The 11,981-nt window shown below is 35.3% G+C and overlaps 1 protein-coding gene across 1 annotated transcript in view; it reads right to left on the bottom strand.

Moving 5' to 3' along the window:
* The window catches only part of Smp_172890 (putative protein tyrosine phosphatase), a gene marked incomplete at both ends in the record, with an annotated part of 43,000 nt that extends 34,008 nt beyond the window's left edge, over positions 1-8,992 (bottom strand). The window contains 3 exons of the mRNA XM_018797568.1: positions 2,399-2,616; positions 7,132-7,397; positions 8,983-8,992. Of these exons, the coding sequence (XP_018652597.1) occupies positions 2,399-2,616; positions 7,132-7,397; positions 8,983-8,992 (494 nt within the window). The remainder of the gene's footprint in view (positions 1-2,398; positions 2,617-7,131; positions 7,398-8,982) is intronic.
* Between the last annotated feature and the right edge of the window lie 2,989 nt (positions 8,993-11,981).

Genomic DNA, 11,981 nt, shown 5'->3' with positions numbered 1-11,981 from the left:
ACAGGACATCCCAAAGTCTTCATACACACAGGAGTTTTTTTGCGAAGTAACAGTCTATTAAAATGTAACCGTAATTTATAATAAAGTTGAACGACTTTACGCATGATCTTTGGAATTATATTTAATAAACTATTACGCGGACGTTGACTGCTTTTCTTTAAATTTGTAGCAATACGTTCAGATAAACATTTATAGCTGATGGGAATAGCTGCTTATAACATTTTTACCTCAGATGATTTTGGGTTTCGTAATGGAGAAGACTCTAGAATCTCATGTACAAACTATAAATATACAAACGTATTTCTTATTGTGCTTCTTACTTCCATCTATCCTTGTTATTCGGAATATAATTTCTTTCCTGTCCAACCGTGTTCTGACTTTGGGACTTGTCGAGTGTATTGGTGCCTAAGAATACTAAGCAATAGGAATAGCTGGGTCGTAATAAAGAGAAATTATAACAGTGGCGACGGGGAAAAAGAAAAACACATTCAGCATGCTGATATCAGATGACTAGCTCAACCGAATACTACAACAACAGCAAGCACACCTTGATGCACAAATGCGGTTGTTGGGGTGTCTGATGCAACAGTTTAATATCCACTACTCGAGTTTACGTGCTATTTCAAGTACTTCTTGTGATGCAGTTGCTAGCAGCATTCCAGAATTGATCTATGACCCGAACAGTGGGAATAACTTTTCCACGTGGTTCAAGCGTTGGGAAGATACATTTAGAATAGAATTCTGTAAACAAGATGACGCATGAAAGACTCCATTGTTGATGCGTAAGTTGGGAAGTAACGAACATGCACATTATGCTGATCATATATTGCCAAAGTTATTTCGAGAGCTCAGTTTTGAGGAGATGGTAACTCAATTGTCAGAGATATATGGTGAATCTTCCTCATTGTTTAGTATTCGATATCAGTGTCCAAATTTTGTGAAACCTGGAGCCGATGAAGATGGTGCTCTAGCAGACATCGTCAACAGAGAGCGTGAAGGGTTCAAGCTACACTCATTGACAGAAGACCAATTAAAATGCCTAATACTAATCAAAGCTCTTCAGTCACCGCAAGGTGCTGAGACGAGGACTAGACTTTTAACTCGGCTGGATCAAGACCCAGACGTCACACCCAGGACATTAACAGATGAGTGTAAACGGCTACATAACATCAGACACGACAATCGGCTAATTGAACGGGTAAATCCTAATTTAACCTGCAGTAGTGTCAATGCTATTACTAGGTCAAAAGCTCAGAAGCCGAATAAAACTCGTAACAAACCAACGACTGCCTGTTGGTTATGCGGTGATTGGCATTATGTACGATTCTGTCCATTTAAGAAGCATAAATGTCAGGCGTGCAACAGACGTGGACATAAAGAAGTTCATTGTTCACCGAGTCGTACGTCGCAGCTCAAGAAGAAGAATAAACGTCCTCGACACGTGGTGAAATCAGCCGAGTTTATATCTCTTTCTCTGATAGCCGCCTTTCAAACACGCTATGACATTTGGAGGAAGTATATAACTATCCAGAAAAACGGCAATATTAGCTTGTCTTCAAATTGACACGGCATCAGATATCACCCTAGTATCCAGAAAAACGTGTAACTTGCTGGGAAAGCCGCCAATGAAGCAATAGAAGAAAATGGCTTAAAAAGGCATCAGGAGGAGTACTAAAAATAGTGGGTAAATTTTCCTGGAATGGAACTAATTCTAAAGGGATATGCTATCTGACTGAACGGCCTAACCTTGATCTCCTTGGTCTAGGTATGTTAGAGGACTTGGAATAATGGATATACACATTAATAGTGTCTGCAACCCCGACCGTTCCTGTTACCCTGAAGTGGTGGTCGAGCTTGCCTATCGTGATGAACCAATCGAACCATACTGGCTGGAACAATCGTTCCTCAAGGTCCTACCATGACAGACAGGTCGGTTGAAGAGCGGCAAGACTAAAAGCAGCAATCTCAAGGTCTGAAGGCGAAGTCGTACTGCTGACTGTACAGAGGTGTAACAGCAGTAAGGTGTTTCCTTCAGACAACCAGCATAACAGCGATGCTGCCTTCCCACAAGGAGGGGTGTGGTTAGAAAAGGTCAACCGTAAAAATGTACACCTCGCCTTATCCCACGAATATCCGTCTCCGGCGGTAAGGTCCCAATTATATAATATTGCCTTTCCACTAGTTGATCCAGTAAATTGCCATACAAAGGGTTTTTACAAGCGTTTCTACAGCAAAAACTGAAATTTCAAAGAGTAAATTAACACTACTGCTTATTTCTAACGATTTCAATAAGTACCACGATATGTTAATACCAGGCGGTGATTTGTATGCATTTTCGCCAATGACTGATTCATAGAAGTATCATGTAATATTTTCAATAATAAAACAATAAACTAACCTGTACTGTGTAGCGGGTTTTAGTGGGCCATTACATTCATGCGAATTATATAAACATACACCATTTTCACCGATTATGAAATATTTATCGGAATATAGATAACTTTCATTCATTCTGTAATCCATTGAACGTCGCGCACGCGCCTGACTTAATATCAACCGTGAATGTATAAGTATTTCCCATGATCCATTTTTTTTATTATGACGATTTTTGTACGTCTTTTTTATTAAGCGGATAAATACAAACAAGGCATCAATTTTCTTAACAATGCATAAACAATTCAACTAAATTTTGAAATTATTTTTGATTGGAAGTTGATATAGGATTACCATACATTATGTCAAACTAGTGCCTGTAGGCTGTCAAAATACTTATAGTTGTGCTATAAAGCTCCGATAAAAATTGATTAGGAATGAGATCTGCTATATCTTCTATTCATATCTCATGTAGAATCACATATTTCTGCCAGTCCTATCAAACTAAACATTTGGCTCAGATAAGTATATGTAACAGTTGTTATTATTATTACTTCATTTCCAAGAACATCAAGAATATTTATAAAGCATGTGACGGTGAGTGACGGGCATAAAGCTTTCATTACCACAACATAACCGGTGCCGTTAGCAGGAAACTTTAGCCTTTGGTTTCTTGACAGTTATTGTTATAGTTGTATTTGCTAATAAACGACCCAGCTACTCCTATTGCTTAGTATTCTTATACAATGACACTCGACAAGACCCCAAAATCAGAACACGTTGAACAGGAACGAAATTGTATTCAAAATAACAATGGTAAGTGAACAGCAAACACTGGTTTGAATAACGTTCATATATTTATAGTATATACATAAGGAGCTCCTAGATTTTTCTCCAATAATTTGCCAGGGCTGATTGGTTTAGAATTAGCCAATCAGCGCGCAGCAACACCATCATGCATGAAACACGCTTTAATCCATTCTATGTCCAGCTAACAGTTATCTACAACAATCTAAAAGTAAAAATACGCTTTTTTCATAAATTACAAACGGAGTGGAGACTTAGTGTACAGAATTTAAATCTTTACAATCACCCAGAGTCAACATAGTTCTCTCAGTAAGCACATTCAAAAGACCAACCGAACTAATCAAGATATAAGCTATTGTTTAATACCCTGTCGTTAACCAATTATTCAGTAAATATTATATTAAAAGTACAAAGCACATAAATGAATCGCAAAATACAGAATTAAGTGTTTGTAGTTATTTGAGTACACAAGAAAAACTGTACGAAATCCGTAAATTGTGCGGAATAATTTTTTTATAAAAACGGCGAATGATATTTCTAATTGCATTTGTATGGGTAAGCCTTAACGTGTATTCATTTCTTCTTTGTGGGCTGAACAATAATACAAAACTTCATTACTATGGAGCTCAGTCAGGTAGCCCGGTGGTGCTCAAAATAGAAGCTGGAACTTACGACTGCTAAATGTGGATAGACATGCTTTGGCAAACCTTTACTTAACCTAAATCTTACCATAAATGATAAGGTGTTAACTAAGTTTCATACAATAGCCTACTTGGGATTGGGTATTCCCACAATTTATTATCCTCAGAACAGCTCTCCAAAAACAGCCGTCCAAGTCTCAACGATTTCTGGACTGAATACCACGTAACCTCTATAACGAGTCGTGTGTTATGATTTGCAAATTATGTGCCCGACTACTTCCAGAATACTGCAATTTTATTCTGGTTAGCGTTTGCATAATAAAGAAACTTATGCTGAAGTCTGTCCAACAATAATTTTCACTTCAGAATCTTGGGAAAAATTATTTGTTGAACTATAAATCCAGTTGGATCAAGCCAGAACTCAAACATTTGTGGAAACAGATAGTTAAACTAATTTTCATTCTTTATTCCACAATACTAAAGTAACTATACTTTATATGCAATGATGCTATCGAAAGTGAAGAATTACCCAGTTATGGCATTCGTAACTCCTTATTAGAAATGAGATTCTTTTATTTTAAATATTCTCGCGATATGAATTACTTTACCAGTAAAATTTTCGAGACTCTGGAATGGTTTGCGACAGTCGGTTCGTGAAATAAAGTCACCACCATCATTTTTCAACTGTGTCGATGCCTTATTCTCCTTTGAAAATGACTTAGATGTGTTTATACTTTTGAGAGCATCCCATTTCACTGGTGACATTGTAGGGATACTAAACATTTATCCGTTATTATTACTGAACCTAATCATTAAACTTCACTATCTGAAGGAATTCTACACCCCAAAATGCCCATGTAAACTAAATCATCATAGTAGTGAGCATCTATCTTACCACTGAATAGGATGGCCCTAAATGCCTTGGTAAGGCTGAGGGTGGGAAGAGTCCTCTCTCTCACGGAGAGTATTCCAACCATCAGACGAACCGAATGATGAAGTGCGGCGCACATATATTTGTTGCTTCCTTGTACCAATGTTTATGTGCTTAAATAAATAAACAATAAGTACACTGTACCTGATAATTTCAACTAATTTGAATAAAATATAACCAAATCGTTATATCATAAAACGCCCCAGTACGTATGTAACGGCAGATCGATTACAATGATTAATGCTATTGTTTTCCTCCAATCTCTCTTTCCGTTTTATTTTATCAAGTTGTAGATTATAACCACTCCGTAATTACATTAAGCCTCCCAAATGCCCTGGTATGGCCGAGAGTGATGAGGGGCCACCCTCCCTCTCGAAATGTTCTCACACGGCCACGCGTATACAGCCTCTGCCAGGGAAGTCCTACTCACTGCCTTATCGTGGCATTACTGTTGTTTACGAAATTGAGACGACGAAAAGCGAATGTCTGGCGCTTTAACAGGGTTAGTGTACACAGAAAGTCCATCTAAGGGAGTTAGAAAACCGTGATTCCGAACCAATGGTGCACATGGGTTCCAGGATCCTAAAGGAACAAATGGCATATGAACTTATTGTTGGTCACTGGCTACCATCGGACTACATCTCCTTACGATGCTCCACTGCCTTGTGGACCAGACCTTTAGTTTAAAAGCTCGGGGTGTGGCCCCCTAAAAAAACCACCTGCTTCGGTTGGGGCACCCGGGCATTATCATAGCTTTCACACAAATGAAATGACAATTTTTGTGTGGCGCATATATATCTGGTGCCCTATTGTACAAATATGTATGTGTTCAAATAAATAAATAAATAATGACACTATATATATATATATATATTAAAATGCATCATTTGAATTTCACTCAATTAAACAGAATTATTTTAGTGCTCGGATAGCGTCTATCATTAAAATCAGTATTCACTGATCCTAAGTTGACCCAAATATTATGAGAAATATGTATTACGCTGAATAGGTTTGTTAAGAATTTTCTATATTTTGACGATGATTTTCATAACAAACTGACAATAGTTAGAAAACTATTGAAAAGGAGCACTGGACATTGAAGATAATTTAATAAAGAACCCTTCAGAATCAGTAGCGAAGTCTGACTCAGAGTCACCACGTGGCTCTGCGGGGTAGTGAGGGCATCTTTGATATCTAATATGGATTTTCGGTGGAGATTGGGCTAATTTATCCTTCTGTTGAAAACTGGATTATTTCAGTTCCGATTTCGGGGCCCACTAAATCTTGCGAGCCTCTCGACGTGTATGATTATGTATATGAGTTGCATGAGTCTGGGCTTGCGTAATTTGTGTATGTAGGTATATAACAAAGGCATGTGTGTGGGTTAGCACAAGGAACGTAAGCTGAAAAAAATGTCTGCCCTAGGTCTAATACAATCAGTATCCCAAATCAACAGGTCAAAGACATCATAAAAAGATACGGCAGCAGATACTAGGGACAGGTGACTATCAACCCACTGTGAAAGCGTTTAAGCTTATATGTTTGTCATGAAGTGCGAGGGTGAAAGCCTTTGTACGGATTATATGCATGTAGTGCATAAATAAGTTTGAACGGGGCGGCGATCATCTTCTCCTCTAGGTCAATGAATATACCCATATGTACTCTATGGGATGTATGAGTGAAAACTTGTATTATGGGTATGCTTGTAAACTATACTTGGTCATGGTACTATGCCCGCGTGCCAAGCTGGGTGTTATCGATTTCCCCACGCAATCACATTCACACAGTGGGTTTGCGAGCCTTGAAACACGGAAACTAATACCAGAAAAGTCACATCGGCTTCCCCATATAAAGCTATATCAATCTTAAATGGATGGAACACCATGAATACGTTCAGAAGCACTTCTTTATGCCTCCTTACAAGTTTCAGGAGTGAGATATTAGCTCAATAAGTATTGGATGGGAATATCACAAATAGCTTGAAGTCTAGAAGTATGAGTCAATCAGACCCCAACTGGACAAATCAGTGATATCATGATATCCGGTATAGTTAAAGTCTATGAATAAGTTCTAAACTATGGCAAAGGGAGCTTTCATTGCTTCTAGAGATTCTAAAACCGATGTCACTTAGTGGTGAAAATCACTCTCGAATGACACCGAATTTAAGTGACTGAACACTAACATCCAATCACTATGACACAACTAATTAGCACTACAAATTAAGCATGTTAGGTTTGATCTTGAATCCAATATCTTCAATTCTGCTTATTTCTATATAACATTTCGTTTGTTGTCGATTCGTAATTTTAATCCCTCATTGCTACAAAGGTATTGAATACCACGGATAAATAGAAAATAAAAAAATCACACTTGACTTACCGACTCAACTAAATAAATATCAGTAATGTCATTGTAGTGCATTTTCCTTGTACAACCTTCAGAACAAATAATTTCATCATCATGACTTTCCCTAGTTGGTTTTATTACGAGTGAAACCACATAAACTGTCGAAATGAAATAATTTAACCGAGATAATGGTAAATACAAAATAATCATACTATCCTGTTTAATATGAGTTGTTTGTTGTTCTGGTGGAACATGTAGGATCAGATTCGTCAGATGATTGAGACTGTCACGTTCAACAGCTATTTGTTTGATAAGTTAAAATAGTTAAAGGTAAATGGAATAAGTAACAGTGTGTAGAGTGTAAATATCGTCAAATCACTAACAAGATATTCATCTATCCAGATCATTGGAAACAAACTTTAGAGAATATCAAGTAAATACGCTAACCGGAGTACTACGAAAATTTTGAAACCTTAGTAGAAAATTTATGAAATGTTGAGTACTGCTTATAGGTATAACCTTTTCAAGAGAACAACTATGTCCAATAGATTAAACGCTACAGTGAAGGCGTGAAGATTGTAGAAATGTATCAACACAAGGATGACAGTTGGTCTTAATCAGAACAGTGAGTCTGTTATCACTTGTGCTTTTCTGATCCAAATTAACTGTTTGGATACTTGCACGTTAACTATAATTAAGAGCAATTTTATTTTGAGCCTTGAATTTACATCTAAATATCCCAAACTTAAATAAAAAAACCAACTGTCCAGTTTTCTTCGTTTTCAGCTTATCGTTTCATTAATGTTATTTCATGGTGAAAAACATCTTCAGACAGGTCGACTTTTGCAAGTTGTCTAGACTTTTAAATTATATATACTTTTTCAATCACTGACATGTGTTTCTTCGCTACGCATAGCACTATAATTACGTGGATCACATCTATCTTTGACAACTACAAATCCCTTTTATTATTGGGAAAATATTCATTTTTATTTGAACTATTAATGATGTCTGTCAAAAAATTTTGGTATAAAATAAAATGAAAAAACTGCTTCAATTTATAAGTTAGCATTATCACTTACTCTCGGAATATGTATGTACAAAAATCTCTTCTGATTTGATACTAATATGGTAAGTAGTATCTATGCATTGTACAGATACACTATACCATGTATCTGGTGAAAGACTAAAAATACGGAAACTTGTAGCTGATTGACCAGCATTGAATTGTATTGGTTTATTTGTATGATTGTGTAAAGGCTTTATGAATACATAATAATAGTTATTATTATTATTATCGAATAAATGATCTTCTAATGCATTATCCCAGTGTACAGTAAATCCATAAATATTAATTTCAGAAATTGTTAAATTGACTGGCGGTTGAATACCTGTAATATTGATATGTTAATTATAAAAAAGAAACTACAACACAGAAATCATCGTTTTAAAGCGAGGGAAAGAGATAAACAAATTGAATGGAGCTGCTAGTCATATACATAACTTCTGAATGGACATCACTGTTGTTCACACAAACACTAATGAAAACGTTTACGATGGTTCTAGAGTCATCTACCAAAGTGCCATTGTAAAAATTAAGGGAGATACATTTTGAGATGTTCTTACACGTTCATGGTCTTCTGGCTTTGCACTATACTTTTGGAAAGTATATTTTGTTTGTAGTCGTCAGTGTGGAAATGATCATTATTTAATGAAAAGGAAGGTCTTTATTTTAAGAGCGGCTTCCATCATGGTTTCGCCGTAATTATGATAATTTTATGGAATATGATTGTAGAGAAAATATGTCACACTTTATAATCATGATAGCTTACAATTGAAGTTCTTTCTTAATGCGAGCCCATTATGATTAGAATATCAAATTACCAGTTCCCATTTCTGCTGTGTTATGTCCTTAGGACCTGTTGACCATACTAATGATGCATAAACAAATGTGGTGTGAGCTACTTATATCGACATAAGTAGTATATATCGTGAGCCAGGAATAGAATATCTGACAGCAGAAGATTGAGAAGATCAAGAAGAGAAGAACAGAAATAAAAAGCAATTGGTGTGGAAATCCCGGAACAACGAAACTTGAGACAATTAATGAACATTTTGCAAATAGAGTATCAGAGTATGGTTTTTGTATTTTATCAAGCAACTTTGTAATGTGAGATCAGTACACGGTTGGTTGTCCTCACCTATGTTCTCATTCACAACACCAGTACAAACAGCCTAGAATGAACGCCGAGTTCTTATTGGTCATCTGACATAGTAGCTTCTCGAATATCCCAGTCGATTCAGTTCAGAACATCAAACCAGTCTCCGCTATATCAATCATGCCTTTCAAACACACGCGGTTTATATAAAATTAAAATCAGACCGCATCATATCATAAAATAGAAACTGACAATCATACAAGATCAGGTCAAAAGTGGCTGCGAGTGTGAGATGCTGTAACTAATAAATTGGGAATAACTTAAGAATAGTAAATCGTGTAATAGTAGTCAATAGGTGAAATAGAAGCATATAATAAGAGGAATATGAATACACAAATAATATAGTTACTTTATAGCTACACAATAATTATATATAACAGTCCATAAATAGATACTAGCAGTTACCATTCTCTTATTTTTCGTTCGGACACGACATACTGGATGTTCGCAAAGAAGACTTATCATAATAAATTCAAGAATTGTTGAGCATTACTAAACGTTGACAAATTTACTAATAAAAAGATAACTAATTAACAAAACATTTCTTAAACATGGCCCTAAAATATGAGCTAATACCTTAAATTAATTTTGTTTAGGTAATACGTTTTCTGAGGAAAAACGTGATTACACTTTGTAAAATGGATCAAGAAAACCCACTAAGTATTGATAAACTTACATGGTGGATATGTTGTATAGATTAAAAAAGATTTGGTCGCATTACTGTATATACCATATTTAGTATTAAATGACTTAAGATATACCGTATAATTTGTTCTAGGTAATAAAGAAGTGACAGTAAATTCGCTTTTTCCATTGCAAATATTGAACTGATTAAAATTATCATTAATATTTAAAGTTGGTCGCACATAAAGTGAACAACAAATGTTAGTGAATGTTAAATCTTTTTTTATTTCGTTCCATCTAATAGTGAATTGATTTGGTTTGATGTTGGTCACTGTTACATTTTCTGGCTTAATAGGTCCTACAAATGGCGAAAAATAAAGCATTTTGATCAGTACTAAAGAATTCGTTGAAACATGCTGTGAGACAGTTCCATTATAAAGTAGTTTCCACACAGTTGTTATACAAATAGTAAGTGATCATTTGATACAATTAGAGGTTATTGTTAATATTTTGTCACAAACAAAATAATATTGCCATTTCACAAAAATGTCTATCGTTACTAATTTGATGGATGTTTAGGATCGCAAATGGTTAGTATGTGTTTGGCACATGTGCATCCAGTACAGACTGCCTCAATATGGCCGTTAAAGTCACAAGCTTTACAAGTCGAGCTATTTAATGTAATCAGGATAACATTTTCATAGTACAATGTTAAGGTATTATGTAAAGCATTTGTATGACTTATATTTCTAATTTGTTTTAATTCAGTTAGTGCAATAAAAAAATTTAAGGAACTTTTAAATCTGTTAGTTTAAATACTCTACAAGATTGATTATGTATGTTACAATTCATTGTTTTTCAACCCACAGTAATATATTGCAACTTGAAATAATCAACATAATATGAAAATATAATGATGGGATTTAACAGATCATTTGAATACAAAGCAGTTTATTTCACAAATCTAGACAACGAAATGAGGAAACGATGTTTACCAAAACTTTTTGATATCAGTGCAACACATTTCGAACAATCTGAGCAGACATTTACTTTTTCGTAAACAAATACCTTAACAATTCTGTGATCAGATTGTTAGAAATGTATTGCATTAATATATCACATAATTCTAAACTACGTGGTAACATCAAATTACCTGGATCAGTTGAGGCTGTAAACACTTGACAAGGGAGAAGGGTCAAAATTAACGATGAAAATAAGTTAGTGACGAATTACATAATTATTACATACTATTACAATAGTACAATTTTCTACTTAGGAAATTACAAGAAGGTAGGCTGGGGCTTAAAAAGCATTAAGTTACTAAAGGACTGAGATTCATCTTGATAGTGAGGGTCTGGAAACCTACATTTCCTGTCAATTGTCTCAAAATCCTCGAATGAGCTTTAAACTGTCAAGAATTATATAGCATAAAATGAAAAATAATACAAGGCTAAATAAAGAATGAGAAATTAGTCATCACAATACACTGAAAGCCCTATTACATAAAGATCCGGGCTAATCACATCTTTTTCCTGTACTTAACTATTCAGTTTACACACTTGAAGTTTACAGCCTTCTGTGAATTCAGATATCTTCTTTACGGTGGCAATCTAGTGGTGACAAAATGTTCGTTATTCGTACCACTTTCGCGCCTCTGAGTATGTTTAGTAACGAACTGCTCATAAACATGTCCATTCATCGTTCCCATTTGTTTTGAAGAATTACGCTAATTCTTCCAGTATATATGAGCGCAACGAAACTTTTGGTTTTCATCAAGTTCTTTTCATTCTATAACATTGGGAAATATTACACTATCTTAGGTAGTCTCGCTACATGTACCTTAAAGATTTCTTAGTAAATAAACTGAAGTATAAACTTTCATTTAAAAAAATATTTTAATCATTACTTATTGTTTTGTTATGTCTGAAGCGGTTTTGAATTCACTTAGTCAGCAAACAAACAAAGACTTGTGACCAGAGACCAATAAGCTATCTATAATGACGCGTCCCAGACTCATCTAACTAGAGTGAGAAATCCAAG

Source organism: Schistosoma mansoni, chromosome 5 (assembly GCF_000237925.1).
Source record: "Schistosoma mansoni strain Puerto Rico chromosome 5, complete genome".
NCBI lineage: Eukaryota > Metazoa > Platyhelminthes > Trematoda > Strigeidida > Schistosomatidae > Schistosoma > Schistosoma mansoni.
The sequence above is the reverse complement of the archived record's forward strand: the minus strand, read 5'-3'. Positions and strand labels throughout refer to the sequence as shown.